Source organism: Notothenia rossii (genome assembly GCF_949606895.1).
Source record: "Notothenia rossii genome assembly, chromosome: 6".
In the NCBI taxonomy this organism is placed as follows: domain Eukaryota; kingdom Metazoa; phylum Chordata; class Actinopteri; order Perciformes; family Nototheniidae; genus Notothenia; species Notothenia rossii.
In genome coordinates, this window is record NC_136909.1 from 5,812,608 (window position 1) to 5,831,305 (window position 18,698).

At 41.2% G+C, this 18,698-nt stretch overlaps 1 protein-coding gene across 1 annotated transcript; it reads right to left on the reverse strand.

Annotated features, from left to right (window-relative positions):
• Positions 1-12,761: 12,761 nt before the first annotated feature.
• On the reverse strand, positions 12,762-18,698 carry LOC307044508 (uncharacterized protein). The gene is made up of 2 exons (XM_079689811.1): positions 18,214-18,698; positions 12,762-14,587 (listed from the first exon to the last, which is right to left on the reverse strand). Exons 1-2 carry the CDS (start codon positions 18,461-18,463, stop codon positions 13,635-13,637), a joined length of 1,203 nt encoding a protein of 400 aa, XP_079545937.1. The 5' UTR covers positions 18,464-18,698; the 3' UTR covers positions 12,762-13,634.

Below are 18,698 nucleotides of genomic sequence, written 5' to 3' on the forward strand. Positions count from 1 at the left end.
CACAGATGATGGATCAGTGGAGCTGGAGCTCACACACACTTTCTCAGGAACACACAAACAGAGAGAGAGAGAGAGAGAGAGAGAGAGAGAGAGAGAGAGAGAGAGAGAACCGTAGCGATGAGACGCAACATGGATCCAGATCCAGGTTAGAAAGAACTTCTTCTTCTTCTTCTTCTTCTTCTTCTTCTTCTTCTTCTTCTTCTTTTCTTTAATGGCGAATCGCTTCCACTTGGAGCATATATCGCCACCTACTGTTTAGTTATTAAATGTTCATACTAAATCCTTGTCCTCAGACCAGTGCTTTTGAGGAATTTGAAGATCAGCTTGTTTGCTTCATTTCTTGATTTACTTTCAAATATTGCCTTGAAATCCATGTCCTTGATGTTGAGTTGTTCCAGTGCAGTTTTCAGAATGAATCTTTGTCTGTTATAGTCCGGGCAGCTAAAAAATACATGATGTATTGTCTCTGGTTGTTGGCAACCATCACAATTGCCATTTGGATGTTTTCCAATCAGATGCAGTGATGAGTTTAGTCCAGAGTGTCCCAATTTTATCCTGCTGTTGATGCTCTGCTCTCTTCTACTACTCCCCCAAGTGCTTCCTGTTCCTACTTCCCTTTGTATCTGATATAAATGTCTTCCTTTGGTGTTACTGTCCCATAGTTTTTGCCATTGTTGCTTGATAACCACTTTAGTAAAAGATTTGACTTCTGCTCTACTGATGGGTACCATAATATCAATCTGGTTTGCTTTCAAACCACATTTTGCCAGTTGATCCACTACTTCATTCCCTCTAATGCCCACATGCGCTGGAACCCACACAAATTGAACAACAATTCCCAGATGAACTAACCTAAACATGCTTTGTAAAATTTCATGTAAAATATCCTGACGACATTCTGAAGAGAAGTTGTTTATACTCTCCAGAGCTGCACTGGAGTCAGAGCAAATGACCACTCGCATTGGCTGTATTTCCTCTACCCACTGAAGTGCTAGAGAGATAGCCATCATCTCTACTGTATATACTGCAATGTGATCACTTGTACGCTTTCCCACTTTGACTTTTAACTCAGGAACATAAAATGCACAACTCGTTAGACCATTTTCTGGATTTTTGGATCCATCAGTAAATATTTTTATAAAGTGCCCATATTGTTCATGTAGCACAGTGTTCACATAAGCCTGTACATTGAATTTGTTTTTCATTGAATGTACCCGTTTCAATAGTGATAAATCTACTATAGGTTGAGGTAGCAACCATGGTGGAACAGCTGATAACAACACCGTCGGACTAATATTCCATTCTTTAACTTTGAATTCCTTACATATTTCCGAAACACAAAAACAAAAACTTTCTTTTTTTATTTTGTTACTTTCCCAACTTGTTTGTAGAGTTTGTTTAGTAGGGTGAGTATCTTTATGACCCTGTAGATTTGCCCAGTAATTAACAATTAACTGCTTTCTCCTCAAAGAAATAGGTACTTCTCCGACCTCTACCTGAAGTGCCGACACTGGTGTAGATCTTACTGCCCCACAGCATATCCTTAGTGCTTGTGCCTGGACTCTATCTAATTTTTGAAGAGAAGAATATGCAGCTGACCCATACACTATTAGTCCGTATTCTATGGCTGATCTTATTAAGGCCGTGTATACGTTCCTCAAAGCAGCTTTATCAGCCCCCCACTTAGTGCCTGCCAAGCACCTCATAACATTTAAAACCCTTTTACATTTATCTACGACTTTATCAATGTGAGTACTCCATGTGACTCTCTCGTCCAACCATATTCCCAGAAATTTAAATGTCTTCACTTTCTTTAGATCTTGTCCATAAAGTTTGAACCTAACCTCCTCACCTATCCTTTTCCTCGTAAAAAATAAAGTTTCCGTTTTTTCCACCGACAATCTAAACCCCCATGTCAGAGACCAGCTTTCAATTTCCCTAATGGCTTCCTGAATCTTAGCTACAATATATTTTACATTTCTGCCCCTTTTCCAAATAGCTCCATCATCTGCAAAAAGTGACTTACCAATATCAGATCCTACTTGTGTATATATATCATTGATCATGATAGAAAATAAAAGAGGACTGATGACACTCCCCTGCGGGGTTCCATTTTCAACTTCATGCCTTCGAGAATATGACTTGCCAACTCGGACTCTGATGGCACGGCCAAACAAAAAATCCATAATCCAATTGTATACATTACCTCCCAGACCCATAATGTCCAGTTTTATTAATAATCCTTCCTCCCACATCATATCGTAAGCTTTTTCCACATCAAAGAATACAGCTACAACACACTCCTTGTTCGCTTGGGCTTTTCTGACTTCAGACTCCAGGCACAGCAGTGGATCTAAAGTACTCCGCCCTCTTCTAAACCCACTCTGATAAGGAGTCATTAGAAGAACTTCTTCTTTTTCTTCTCTCGGTTTTTGGCGGATTGCAAACAACTTTAAAGGTGCATACCGCCACCTACTGTACATGAGTGTGAATCATCATATCATTCCATCTCTTAACTCATGGACGTATATATCTATGATTTAATCAAAACATAAATAAATCAACAACAAAACATAAAATAAATAAAACAAAACAAAATAAAAATCTATGATCTTTCCTGACCTAATGTTAAATTATTTGTCCTACTCCATTTCACTCAGAAAGGTAAACACTGCCTTTCTGGTAGCTCTTACTCCTTTTCCTTTTGTTCCCAAAATACCAACCACACTCCATTCCCTCTCTGCCTCTATCACTTTAGACTTTTTTTCTCTTTCAGCTTTATAGATGTCACAATGTAACAAGATATGTTCTACATTGTCTTTAACTCCGCAGTTCCCACACTTGTCACTGGCGTACCATTCAATGTGATTTATTCTGAGTCTAGCTATCATGATTTCCTCCCTTCTGTTTCTTTCTTTATAAATATTCATTGTAATTGTCTTTTGAACTTTGTGATAGTCTTTGCCTTTCTGGTCTTTCTCCCACCTTTTCTGACAGATCTCCATCCCTTTTTTCTTAATTACTGCTTTTCCTTCTCCTTTTCCAAGTTGAACTGGTAATGTTATTTCCTTTTGTATTGCACTTTTTGCTAATTTATCAGCACTCTCGTTCCCTTTTACCCCCTCATGTGCAGGCGTCCAGCAGAACTGAAGATCTATACCGCCTCTGTGAAGTCTTAACAGGCTATGATTAAGTTCTATGAGAGGAAAGGCTTCTCAATTCTCTAATTTCCCCTCCTCGACTCCTATCCTCGTGACTTAGTCCCGCCCACAGGAGATGCGAGCGGAGGAGTCGAGGAGGGGAACCGAGGAGAGAGGAGGGGAAGCAGCAGGCGGTTAGAGAAATGAGAAATCCTCTCCTCTGAGCGGTCACTTTAAAGAGACGTCCATTAATGATGACAGGAGGCACAGCAGCACTCTGTCTGATGGACAGATGTGTTCATGACGACTTATATATTTACTTTTAATTCATTCACAGTGCGGTATAATGAGACAATAACAGGCTACATATGCGGACATATACACACACATATATTTATATAAATATACAATTTCAGAATCAAACAAGTATGAGAGCACTCTCATAATAACGACAACACAATCAGAGACTGGATATAAGCTGCTGTGTCGTTTATTGCACCTCAAACATTAAAACAAAGAGTTCTGTGGCTTCAGGCTTGATCGCCGTTCCAATGACAGTTTTAATGTTTGCGGTGCAATAAACGACACAGCATGTTATTGGGTTATGGTTCGGGTTAGGGTTAAATAAATGGCAAAGATATGTAGAAAAAAACCTCATTTAAGATACGTTCATAACAAACGTAACGTGGGAGTATCATATGCACGCAAAAACGGACGTTTGCGTATCTATTGCACACCTTTGCAAAGTCGTGTCATTTGTACGCAGACTGAAGCAGGGTCGGCTCTAGAACAAATCGAATGGGGGGGCAATCATTTACCAAGGGTTGGCACACACTGCCGTCAACAACCAACACACAAACACCAACGCAACTTCAATTTAAAAAAAACAAACATGCTGTAAAGTCTATTGTCTTTCACACACATTGCTGGGGTGTAGTGCTATAGCGAGGCGAAGTCCCTCCCCTTCCGGGAGCCTCCATGGGACCCCGGAAGCGGAACATTATACATTGAAGTCAATGGAGAGAGAAAAGTTATCTTTTGATCCCGTTTGAATTGTGCCGCGAATGACACATATGATGTTTGTCAATCTTAAACAATCATTTCCATGTAAAAAAAGTCACAGTTTGTCGTAAAACTGTTGAAATATAAGACTATGAAACATACGCAACTAGAAAGACTACAAATCCCAAATCGTATTCTGGGTCGCGTAAGTGATGTCGTCATAGGTGATAATGCTCCAAGACTGGTGGTTGCAACTCGCAATTAAAGCAAAGAAGAAGAAGAAGATCTCATAACTGATTTATTCCCTACAATAAATATAAGAGATCGCTCCAATAAATTCACTTTTACAAGATGCCTGTGTGCTTTGTACCAGGTTGTAATCACAAAAGTGATCATACCACTTTGCTCGTTCTATCGCTTCCCGTCTGGTGAAAGGACCAGGACCAAACATATCAGGTAATATACATGTTTTGCATGGAACATAGTCAAGTTAGCTACATAGCTAGTAGCTGAGCACTTTAGTTAGCATTACATTGCATTACTTAGCCTTGTCATTTGTATTAGCCTTAACATTGAAGTAAAACCAAAAATGTTAAACAGTAGTCATGATGGTAAGTATTTTGTGAAACATTTGAAGAGTAGCCTATCGCCCCCTCCACCAGGGGCCAAGGGGGCGGGAGGTAGGCTAACGCCACATTAGTATCAGCGATCGGATCTTTTCTACTTCATGCTATCTGCACAAATGGTTAACATTGAACATTAAAAGATCAGGCAGTTCAGGGAGAGTCGAAGGAAGGAAGGCAGGCAGCTTTGCATGACATTCTTCTGGACGTGTGTCATTGTGATGATAGTGAGAGTGAGTCAATCTGTTGGTTGGAAAGACAGTAGTTGAGTGATTACTGAGAGAAAATTATTAAAAGAGATAATTATTCAGTGTTGTTACTTTAAAGTGTTGTTACTGACCTTTTTCTCTTTTATTTTCTTTACCTCACCTGTAACTGCAGAGACCCTGAGGAACATGCACACTGGACTGACCTGCTCTGGCAACCTGATTTCCACTGTACGTAATAGTATTTGGTTATGGTATATTATTTATATACATCAAAGGCACAATGCACCCCCCAAAGATACACATGTATTGAGTGTGATATTTTGCATTGGTCATGTGAAATCATCTTTCCATACTAGAAAACTGTAGGAGCGGCAACTTGTTTTGAAATTGAATTTGTAATATCCGATAATAAAGTTGATCTGTTTTCTTTATTCTTCTCTCTTCCCAGCTCCATCCATCACCGTTCTCTGTTCCTGCAGGTCCTGCTTGCTAATCAATGCTCATATTTTTTTTACACAATTACAAATAAAGTCAATGTATTGTATGACATGAAGTTGTGCTTCATTCTGAGTCAATAATAAATTCATTCTGCCTTCAACTGCAAAATTATTGTGGACTGCACCGACATCCATGCAGCTGCCCCCCCCCCCCCCCCCCCCCGCCCCCCCAGTAAGATGAACCAAGCAAAGTTGACACTCAACATACAGCTGTGCTCTTCAGTTTACATGAAGAATTTGTGAAATATTGGTAATAACAGGTTTAAATGATTATTAGTAATTAATTATATAATTTTCTCATTGTAGACGAGCAGACGGGGAGCCAGATGAGAAAAGCAGAATATGCAGCTGCCATTTTCCCCATGGAAAAGAGAAAGGGCCAAGTGTATTTGAGTGGACAAAAGAGAAATCCCAAATACGAAAAATAAAATTATACAATTTACAGATATGCATACAAATATATATATCCTATATACACCATGTATAATGATGGTGTATGATGTAGAAGGAAGTGTGGTAGATAACAAGTAAATATAGAGTTACATACAGATCCATGTTACAGCAAAAGATGGAATAACTAAGAAGCACGCAGTATAATAATAATTACATGCAACAATTAAATAACTGCTCAGCATCTCCACCGCAATCCCAATCTGCTGTGTCCTGTTTTCCTCCGCTCTGCATAACACCCCATCACACATACGAAACACAACGCCGAGTCCGAGGGTGTTGAGAGTATGTTTATTTAAATGTCCTCCTCTCTACTGGCCAACACAGGGAGCATATGCTGGGTGTAGAATTTTTCCAGGAGGAGGAGATTTCCATGCCATGCAGGATCTTTGGGGATGGAGATGATGATCGCCTCCTTCGTGGTCCACAGTAGCAGAGACTCCGGTCTGTGATGTGCAGCTGTTATATAATATACAATACATTTTTGAAAAACATTTGATCAAAAAAAAGGATTTGGTCAGGATCTAGAGTCAGTGTGTAGTTTATTAATTAATCAATGCTCTCTACATTAGGAAAACACATACCAGTGTACCAGAGGGAGTCACACACAGCTGTGCCTAGATAACCAAACAAATTTACAAGATAACCAAAATCCTTGAATCTACACACAGCAAATAAACTCAAATGACACGAGATGTAAAAAGGAGATCACACATATAGTCGATATAAAACTGGCCGCTTCAATCTGAAGAGCAGCTAAAACAAAACACGGGAGTGTATGTTGTTCTTGTGAACACTAATGTTATCCACAGCATACACAGAGACCACAAAGTTCTTAAGGAGAAAACTTGTTGCTAAAACAAAACACGTTAGTGTACCTTGTTAGCTAGCTGACATTAACCTTAAACATTGCACTCATATTACTCAATGAAACCTTGTAAAGCCGGTCCCGCATGCTGGCTCTTACAGAACCGACTAGCTCCCCTTTCGTGTATGTACAGCTCTCAACATGCCCAGACTTGTAGTGATTTTCACCTCGTTTTATACTTTTTCGCCTCATTCTGAAAGAAACAGGTGAAATTTGCTAACGTGACGGCCATCTTTGTGATGGTGACGCGTATTGTGCGAGACCAGAGACCTGTAGTTAAATGAGCGGTTTCAAACAAAAAAATGAGTAACTTCACAGTTTTACGACACATTTTTATTTTTTTGACTTGCAAAATGTTCTTTTAATTTGACAAACATCATATGTGTCATTCGTGGCACAATTCAAACGGGATCGAAAGATGACTTTTCTCTCTCCATTGACTTCAATGTATAATTTTCCGCTTCCGGGGTCCCATGTGTCGGAAGTAGATGGGCGGGACTTCGCCTCTCTATACCGGTATAGCCTAGTCAGCGCCCCTAGTTACACCAATCAGCGTGCGATTACCGTACAGCCAATCACAATGCGTGACATCATTGGTAAGCGACGGACCCCAAACACATATGGTAGGGCGAACACATATGATACTGACACAGGCACGAAACACATTACCAGTAGAAATACATTGCTTTTAAAATCGTTCTCTGTGACACAAAAAAAGGGGGATAATCGTGTTGGTGAACACGAATCAATAGATTAAATGTTGTGACTATAACACGAAATGCCGTGAGAGTGGGTTGGGCCATCTGCTGACATTGGAGTTGATATATGGAAACGCTAGCAACTTAGTTAGCCCAGTTAGCACTGTGTTAATGGCTTAGCAGCCCCAAAAACGTTTACCCATTTAAACAGTTGTGGTCGATACCTTGTTTGTTTTAAACATCATAAATACACAAACAACAATGCGTACTTACAGGTTGTGTACCCGAATCTCCCGCTGGTCCAAACAAAGTAGGAACAGCATCGTCCTTCAGTGTCCTACGCTGTGCATATCCGGCATGAATCGCTGCAATGTTTGCGAAGCTTTGGTCCGTGAAATGCCGTGCACACAGTACAATACCGGCTCGAACATCAGAAGGAACAGTGTTAACAAGAAATGTCAAACACTGACTTCGTCGTGGTTCTGCCCTCGGTAATGCATACATTGAAGATTTCCCCTCACAAGACAGGAAACAGACCCTCGTTGGCATGACTGGATACAGTTTTGAACTGAACCTGAGCTTCCAACAGTATATGTTCGGCTGGCAGAGGCTGCGGCCATAGCTCTGGGCGTGGCTACTGGGTATCCCTACGTCACGATACCCAGGAAGAAAAAATTGGAAAATGAGAAATCTCGAACGAGGCGTTCAGGGGCAGCTTAGACAGGTCTTTTCTGTGTTAGAGTTTTACTCCCTATAGGGTGTACTTTGAGGTTTTTTGACTCTGCAGACCGTTTACATGCAGAAAAACCTTCATAACACACAAGGGGACGGGTAATAACCGGAAAAGCATGACATGAGAGCTTTAAATGCAATGAGGCCCAGTGTGAGTATAATGTGAAAATGTGAAAAATGTTCAAGTTTATTGAAATGGTAAAACACAGTGGAATGTTTTATTTTTAAAGACAGAAACTTAAGAAATTATTAAGGTGAAGCTTTATCTATGTGAAGATGATAAAGGACTGTTTATTTAGCAGATCATCCCCTCAAACAGGTTGTGAATGATGAGGTGAGACTGAGTCACCACGATCAGCAGAGTCACATAAGTCCAACCAAACTGTGGAGACAAAACATCATTTGGAAAATATGTATACAATCATTTGTCTGGCAATCAACCCATTATATTCATGACTAAGGGTCCTTGTTCCAAATATGTATTGATAGATTTGATGGTGGTACAACACCCATAGGGATTACTGCCACTAAAGATAATAAACAAGGTGACACAGAGAAACATTTATGGCTGTGAAAGACTTGAGCTGTGTTTATAAACGTTTACATCTGCAGTGTAACTTCCAGTCATCTCATTAATAAATGTCAGACTTGCAGTGTGGTATAAAAGGCGAACTAAATCAATAAAATGCAAAGCGTTAAATGTGTGCAGAGGGCGACACCATCTGGTCACAACTTTAAATATTTTACCATGTTTATGTGCAAATGAAGAACTCTCACTGGTTCAGAACCCTTTTCCTTAAGTGAGTCCCTTTTCTTTTCTGACTTTTTTTTATGGGTATTTCACTTTATATTAAATACATAACAATAACAGTGCAGAACATCTAATACACTTCACTATGAATCCAGAACAATACAACTGCAGGAGTATGGATACAGCGATATGTTCGGACGCATTTTGAGCAGATTTGGGCAGAATCCAGCAGAGTGGATCGTGCTGTTCATCCTATGTAATGTATATGTAAAGAAAAAAAGACTAAGTATTTTAAGATAAAAAGCTGTGAAACAATCTCAATAATTGGCAGCAAAAATGTAAGGTTTTTTTAATCGGAATAAAAGGATATATTTTGGCTCCTTCCTGTCTTTCTACTGGTTCTTTCTTGGCTTTATCTTCTAGCTCTATTCAGGTTTTTTTTTGTGGGGGGGGTTCTTGCTCTATCCCTGATGATTTTCAGAACCTGAAGGCTCTATACAGATTATCTTCTGGTTCTTTTCTGGATCCATCCACGATCTCTTGTCTCTGTCCAGTGAATTACACTTTTGTTACTGGAGCAGGTAAAACATACAACAGATACTTTCAGCATTATCGGTGCACGAAGTGGAAGCCTGGATGAAACACAGTAGACTTCTAAACAATGAACAACCCGCAACTTAAAGTGGACCTATCATGCTGTATTTGGAACATATATTATAGGGCCATACCTATATATAAAACATGTCTGTTTTTTTTTTTTTCAAAATACCAAACAGATCATGCATTTGAACCGTGCCTCATTTTGCTCTATTTGCTCTTTTCCAGCCCTGTTTTTGCAAGGGCTGATTCTGCTTTTGTGGCAGACTACAGCGCCACCTACAGGCCTGGCATATGTACTACAGCGTCTCCAGCGCTTTCGAGCGGTCTCTCATTCCCCTGATAGGTGGAGAGTTGCCCATATAGGCGAAGCACCCCTTTTCTGACGTCAGAAAAATTCAAATAATAATCAGCTCAGTTGCAGCCCCGTTTTTACAGATTTGGGTATGGAGGAATAGAGAGAGGGTTTTGTTTTCTGACACTTGGTGAGTTCCCTGACACACCGGGGACACATATTCATGTATAAAAGATGTACACAAGTGCATTTTGCATGATAGGTCCCCTTTAAAAGAAATAAAGTCAATTACTAGCCACATCAACTTCCCAACACACAGCCGTGGTCACATCCTAGACTTGGTCTGCTCCACTGGTCAAACCATCCATCATCTGTCCAGCCTCAATCTCCACATCTCTGATCACCTGGCCATCATCATGGACATCAACATCCCCATCCCTGCCCAAAAGCAAAAACGCACAATAACCTACAGAAACCTCAAATCCATCTCACCTTCAGCGATCACTGCCTCCATTACCTGCAAGATGTCTGTCTCGCCCCCCCCACTTTCTGAAAACCCATCTGAACTTGTGGACTATTATAACAGCACCCTCTCCTTCTGTCTTAATGAACTGGCCCCCACAAAAACTAAAAATGTCTCTTTCATACACTCCGCCCCCTGGTATACCCCCGAACTCCGCCAAATGAAATCAAGGAAACGTCTACTTGAACACCAACACAAGAAAACCACACTAACAGTCCATCTTCAAATCTACAAAGACTATCTCCAGCAGTACAGTAATGCACTCAAAGCAGCCAGGTCTAATTACTACTCACAACTCATTCAGTCTGGCTCCAGCAACCCCAAGCGTCTCTTCTCCGCCATCAGCAAACTTCTCAAACCCTGTGACAACGCCACCTCGTCCTTCACCACCGAACAGTGCAACTCCTTCCTCTCGTTTTTCCAAACCAAAATCAGCAACATTTACAGCAATCTGACACCCTCATCAGCACCCCCCACCTCCTCTCCTGGCTCCCCCCCCCCTTCACCTCACAGCCCCTGTCCCACTTCTCCCATGTGACCCCCATGCAACTGTCCCACTTCATGACTGGAATTAACTCTACCTGCACACTTGACCCAATGCCCTCCAAATTTGTTAAAGAGAGCCTCCCTGCCATCTCCCAGCTCATCACCACCATCATTAACTCCTCCCTCATATCTGGATCAGTTCCCCCCTCTCTCAAACTGGCTGCTGTCACACCCATTCTCAAAAGACCTGGACTCACACCTGACATCATGTCCAACTTCCGGCCCATCTCAAATCTCCCCTTTCTGTCAAAAATACTTGAACGTGTCATTGCCTCACAACTAAAATCCCACCTCAGCTCCAATGACCTCTTTGAGCCATTTCAATCCGGTTTCCGATCAAAACACAGCACAGAAACAGCTCTTCTGAAAATCACAAACGACCTCCTCCTCTCCTCTGACTCCGGCAACCTGAACATCCTCATCCTCCTCGACCTCACCGCAGCATTCGACACCATCAACCACACCATCCTGCTTTCCCTCCTCGAATCATCACTCAACATCACCGACACTGCACTCTCCTGGCAGAAATCCTACCTCACCGACAGACATCAGTTTATCAACATCAACAACTGCACCTCCTCCACTGCTCCTCTGTCCCAAGGCGTCCCCCAGGGTTTGGTGCTTGGCCCCCTCCTCTTCATCATTTACATGCTCCCCCTTGGCAAAATAATTTGTCGCCACAACCTTCAATTTCCCTGCTACGCCGATGACATCCAACTTTATATCTCAACAAAAACCATCACCCCCACAACACACTCCACTCTCACCAACTGTCCCTCAGAAATAAAAGCATGGATGCAAACAAACTATCTCCAACTGAACAGTGCCAAATCAGACATCATCATCATCGGCCCCCCATCCCGTATCAAAGACATCCAGAATTTCAACTTCGCCATTGACAGCCACACTCTATCTCCCCCCCTCACATCCGCAACCTCGGAGTCATTTTCGACAGTCAGCTCAAATTCAACCACCACATAAATCACATCACCAGGACCGCCTTTTTCCACCTCAAAAACATTGCCCATCTCCGCCCATCACTCTCCTCCTCTGCTGCTGAAACCCTGATTCATGCATTCATCACTTCACGACTCGACTACTGCAATAGCATCCTGTATGGCATACCATCCAACCTCCTCTATAAACTCCAACATATCCAGAACTCTGCTGCCCGCCTCCTCACCCACACCCGCTCCCGAGACCACATCACTCCCATCCTCCAGAACCTCCACTGGCTCCCCGTCCGTCAAAGAATCCACTTCAAAGTCCTCCTCATAACTTACAAAGCCCTCAACAACCAGCCCCCCCCCCCTACCTCACAGACCTGCTGCACCACCACACCCCTTCCCGCTGCCTCCGCTCATCAGAAGCCAACCTCCTATCCATCCCCACCCGCACCAATCACCGGACCTGGGGGGACAGAGCCTTCTCCGTCGCTGCCCCCTCCCTCTGGAACTCACTCCCACAACCCATCAGAGACTGCACCGACCTCACCACCTTCAAAAAACTCACAAAAACTCACCTCTTCAATCTGGCTTTTAATGTGTGATTGTTTTTGTATTATTTGACTTTAACTTTAACTATATATTTATTTGTTGTTCCTTTCTTCTCTTTTCTTTTTTCTTCACTATTATCTGTAAAGCGTCTTTGAGCACCTGTAAAAGCGCTAACAAATTAAATCTATTATTATTATTATTATTATTATATCTTACACATTACTGTTTTGAATCATAAATATGTGGATGACAGTTGAACTGGATGATGTAACATTTATGCCATCTGCTGGAAAGAAAACGTATCGCTCTGTTGGCGTCGTTTGGACAACAAAAACAGAGTGAAATTCTCATTTAATAAACAACGTTTGAGTACAGACACCGTCCTGCAGAGAGCACATGACCCAACAGCACGTTCTTGGTCGAGCATCACTTTACAAAACGTTTGCATTAAGACACTAATATTAGCTGGTCCATTGTAAAGGTCAGTCCACCTTAAATGAGCAGTGGGTGATCAGCAGGTGAAAGGCAGGACACGGGAACTTGCTCCTGAGGAGATGAAACGATTATTAAACAAGAAATAGTCGAGTCAAGGGGTCAAAGAAATGAACATTTGTGATTATTAGTGAATCGGTTGCAGGTGGGTGAAATCAGGCTTAGGGAGTAACGTATTACATGTAACGGCATTAGGTCATCAGGATACAAAATAGGCAAATGTATTCCCTTAACGTTACAGAAGCAAAAACAATCAGATAACAGGTACATTTATGTAAAACAGGACTCATTAACAGGATAGCAATGATACAAAACATTTAGAAATAAAGAACAAAACATCAAATCATCTATATGGAAAATTGGAGCCCTTCATCTAAAATAAAATGGTTCATCAACAGTCAGTGGTTAACGTATAAATCAGAAAATCAGTATGACAAAAACATTAAACATATTCTCCACTTATTTTGATAAAGATGGAGTTCATTTAAGTCTTATATGAATGTTGTGCAATAATGTTAATCCAGTTAGACAGAATTTTTTCTCATATGTGAACTGTCATAAGACGTATTCATTGTCCTCCATCAGCTTCTGTTTCCATGTGTTCAGCTGAGCTGCCGATTGGAGGCTCTGCCTCTCCGTTATCCTCAGTTTGAATTTCATTATGCTGTGAGGACTGACGACCAACACACTTGTGTCTTTTTAAATCACTACGCCATTAAAATCTTTTGTCAAAAACATCGCAGCTGTATATTTCCTCTCCTGAGTGGACTCTCATGTGTTTTCGTAAACCTCCACTTTGTGAAAAAGCCTTCTTACAGACTGAGCAGCTGTGTGGTTTCTCTCCTTTGTGGACTCTCATGTGTCTCTTTAAATTTATATTCTGTGAAAAAGCTTTCTTACAGACTGAGCAGCTGTGTGGTTTCTCTCCTGTGTGGACTCTCATGTGCGTCTTTACATTTCTATTCTGTGAAAAAGCTTTCTTACAGACTGAGCAGCTGTGTGGTTTCTCTCCTGTGTGGATTATCATGTGGTTCTTTAAATGTTCTCTTTGTGAAAAAGGCTTCTTACAAACTGAGCAGCTAAAGGGTTTTTCTCCTGTGTGGATTCTCATGTGTCGCTGAAAATTGTTTCTATATGTATAAGATTTTGAACACACAGAGCAGCAAAATTGTTTCTTTACAGCGCTACGGCTTGAATCACTGACAGATTCTTGTCTATTTTTCAGTGAGGTTGAGTCTGACGCAGGTTCTCTGGTCTCCTTCCAATCAGCACTGTCTTCAGTGTCAGGTTCAGATGAGTCTCCAGTGTTGTCCTCAGTCTTTGGTTGTAAACTGCTCTCTGGATCTGAGTTCCTGGCTGGTTCTGGTCCTCGACAGTCATCTCCATCAGCTTCTGTTTCCATGTGTTCAGTTTGTCTTTGATGAGGCTGTGAGGACTGAGGTTTCTCTTTATCATCTTCACTCTTCACAGGGTCAGGAGTGAAAGTAGACTTGATGATATCAGCCTCTTCCAGCTCCTGAAGCTGCTCTCCCTCCTGACTGATCCTGAGTTCCTCCTGTTCTTGCTTAATGTATGGGGGGGACTCTGGGTCCTCCTGGTCCAGACTGGAGCTCCACTCCTGCTGGTCAGGGAGACGCTCTTCTTTAACCACAACCAGCAGCTGTACGTCTGCAGGAAACAGGAAACACACAGTCAGAAAAAAACTGTTAAGTGTTAGCATTTAAAAATCTAATCATCATTAAAATGGGAGACATTTTGCAGCCCTAATTAATGCATTGTATTTGGGATCGTTCACAGCTACACTAATAATAATAAATGGGATTTATATAGCGCTTTTCTAGACCCAAAGACGCTTTAACACTAAGCCTATAGAATGGTAATACTCTATTACAAATAAAAATCCTGCATTTAAACCTTATTTAAAGTGGACCTATTATGCTATATTTGAGAAATATATTATAGGGCCATACCTCATACTACTCATACCCCTCTTTTCCAGCCCTGTTCCAAAAAGGCTGATTCTGCTTTAAATTGAACAGCTGCTGCTAGCCACGCCCCTTTGTAGCGTCATGCAGCTTTCCCCTGCTAGAGTTTTCTACTGGGAGAAACTCAGCTAAACGCTGCTGTGATTAAATGCCATATTATGCTCCAAACCACTTCAAGCATTATTTCTGAAAGAGTATGAAGCTCAAACGTTTCTCTCTCGCAGGCTTTACCGCAAGGACATTATGTTACACATATTCTCTCCAGCACAGTGTTAGCTTTGAATGTTAGCGATGCTTGCTAATGTAAACACAGACCATATTACTCCCAAAACACGCCGCGCATGGTTTCTGATACAGCACATAGCTTGACATGTTCTCTCTTAATTTACCACTAGAACAGTGCCATTATATGTATTATATACAGTAGGGCAAAAAGGTATTTAGTCAGCCACCAATTGTGCAAGTTCTCCCACTTAAAAAGATGAGGCCTGTCATTTTCATCCTAGGTATACCTCAACTATGAGAGACAAAATGAGAAAAATAAATCCAGAAAATCACATTGTCTGATTTTTAACGAATTTATTTGCAAATGATGGTGGAAAGTAAGTATTTGGTCAATAACAAAAGTTCATCTCAATACTTTGTTATATACCCTTTGTTGGCAATGACAGAGGTCAAACGTTTTCTGTAAGTCTTCACAAGGTTTTCACTGTTGCTGGTATTTTGGCCCATTCCTCCATGCAGATCTCCTCTAGAGCAGTGATGTTCTGGGGCTGTCGCTGGGCAACACGGACTTTCAACTCCCTCCAAAGACTTTCTATGGGGTTGAGATCTGGAGGCTGGCTAGGCCACTCCAGGACCTTGAAATGCTTCTTACGAAGCCACTCCTTCGTTGCCCGGTCGGTGTGTTTGGGATCATTGTCATGCTGAAAGACCCAGCCACGTTTCATCTTCAATGCCCTTGCTGATGGAAGGAGGTTGTCACTCAAAATCTCACGATACATGGCCCCATTCATTCTTTCCTTTACACGGATCAGTCGTCCTGGTCCCTTTGCAGAAAAACAGCCCCAAAGCATGATGTTTCCACCCCCATGTTTCACAGTAGGTGTTCTTTGGATGCAACTCAGCATTCTTTCTCCTCCAAACACGTCTAGTTGAGTTTTTACCAAAAAGTTCTATTTTGGTTTCATCTGACCATATGACATTCTCCCAATCCTCTTCTGGATCATCTAAATGCTCTCTAGCAAACTTCAGACGGGCCTGGACATGTATTGGCTTAAGCAGGGGGACACGTCTGGCACTGCAGGATTTGAGTCCCTGGCGGCGTAGTGTGTTACTGATGGTAGCCTTTGTTACTTTGGTCCCAGCTCTCTGCAGGTCATTGACTAGGTCCCCCCGTGTGGTTCTGGGATGTTTGCTCACCGTTCTTGTGATCATTTTGACCCCACGGGGTGAGATCTTGCGTGGAGCCCCAGATCGAGGGAGATTATCAGTTGTCTTGTATGTCTTCCATTTTCTAATAATTGCTCCCACAGTTGATTTCTTCACACCAAGATGGTTACCTATTGCAGATTCACTCTTCCCAGCCTGGTGCAGGTCTACAATTTTGTTTCTGGTGTCCTTTGACAGCTCTGTGGTCTTGGCCATAGTGGAGTTTGGAGTGTGACTGTTTGAGGTTGTGGACAGGTGTCTTTTATACTGATAACGAGTTCAAACAGGTGCCATTAATACAGTTAACAAGTGGAGGACAGAGGAGGCTCTTAAAGAAGAAGTTACAGGTTTGTGAGAGCCAGAAATCGTGTTTGTTTGTTATTGACCAAATACTTATTTTCCACCATAATTTGCAAATAAATTCTTTAAAAATCAGACAATGTGATTTTCTGGATTTATTTGTTCTCATTTTGTCTCTGGCTAACTTGTTTTCTATAACAAACTAGATACAACGTGAATGCCCTGGCAGTGGCAAATAGCTTTGGTTTTATATTTGATTACATTAATGTTTTTGGAGATTTACAAGAAATATTGGAAATGCTACTCTGTAAAGGGAATAGGCCTACTTTTGTTCAAAATAACCTTATTTGTTTAAAATAAAAGTGTGCAATACACTACTTTTGAATTAATTATTGAATTTTGTGCATAACAATGCAATTAATCACAGAAAATTATTTGATTAATCATGATTAAAATGTTTAATCGTTGCCCAGCACTAATAAATAGTCTTAAGTATAACCAAAGAGTTTAAAGCAGGGGTGTCCAAACTTTTCTCACCGAGGGCCACATACAGAAAAATATACGAAGGGCTGGGCCACTCATAAAGGTGAGGTATATCGCCTCATCAGTTAAGTTATAAGTTAGCAACATGTAGGTAAATTAGGCTGGATACATGAATATGCTTTAAGAAAAAAACCGCCTGCATCACAGCTCTCTATAGGGTTTCATTTATCTTGTTGGCAGCTCATCCCTTAAAAACAGAAGTCTCAGAGTGATTATAATAAGATGACAAAGGGTCTATTTCAAGCTTGTTATGTAAATAAGTTATTAGGCTTTTTTGTATCAACTAAGATTTGTTAGAACATTATGGAAGCCCATTTCCGCCACTTGAAAAAAATAAAATCCCCATGAAAAGTCATAATGAGATAAAAAAGTCGAAATTATGAGATAAAAAGTCATGAGATAAAAAAAAAGTCGAAATTATGAGATAAGAAGTGCGCATGCGCTGCAGTGGCGCAGTCTTCAAAAGGTCCCTTCATCACCTTGCTGCTCTCCACCATGCAAACGGCATCTAGTCCTAAATAAGGTAACTATTACAGGTAACTTTTGTAAATGTTACATATAGCCTATATTGCAGCTAAACTACAACAATGCAGTTCATAGCTTTGACATGACCTGTTATGAACTATAATATATATGCCTAAAGTCAGTGGTGTAGTGGGCGTTGGACGCATGCGCACTTCTTATCTCATTATGACTTTTTATCTCATTATTTCGACTTTCTTATCTCATAATTATGACTTTTTATGGGGATTTTATTGTTTTCAAGTGGCGGAAATGGGCTTCCATAGAAATGTTATCAACATGAATTGACTGAATTTATTTTAAAAGTGGGCTTATTAACACATGAATACTACTGTGTAATATATTGTACATATATATTTAAGAAGTACAATATAAGAAAAGCACAAGTTTCATTTTTTGGGCCATATTTCATCATACTTTTTGAATTAGCTGAGGGCCGATTCAAAATGGCCAGCGGGCCGTAGTTTGGATACCCCTGGTTTAAAGTGTTAATTAAGAGTAAAGGGAACAGACCTGCTCTGTGTATCCGAAGCTGAGGCTGTAACACAGCGTCCAGTAGTTTCTGGAGTCTCTCGTTCTCCTCTTTGGAAAGAGACAGCTCCTCCTCGAGCTCTGCTATCGTTTTTTCAAACAGAGCAAATATCTCTTCAGCAGCAGCAGTGAGTCGCTGCTTCTTCACCGACAGCAGCATTTGGACTCTACTCATGTTTACTAGATCACCTTTTCCTGCAAACTCCGTTAAACACACCGTTTCTCTCTCCATCAAACTCTCAATCTGACTAGTGTTGCTAATGTGTTTCCAGCTAGCATGCTAAGCTAGCTCCTATAGTCCGAGGTAAACGCTCCAGAAAAAAGAGCACATTACATCCATTCGGAGGTTTATCCAAACACACAGATGATGGATCAGTAGTGATGGCAGTTTGACACTGAAGCTTCGAACGGAGCTTCAACCCTGGACTTCCTATTCCATAGAAGCAGTGCGTCGAAGCTTGCTTCAA

Coding starts and splice junctions, on each gene's coding strand:
- LOC307044508 (XM_079689811.1), bottom strand. CDS start 18,463: ATGGAGAGAGAAACGGTGTGTTTAACGGAGTTTGCAGGAAAAGGTGAT. Junction 14,588..18,213: donor GCTTCGGATACACAGAGCAG/GTCTGTTCCCTT, acceptor TGTTTCCTGCAG/ACGTACAGCTGCTGGTTGTG.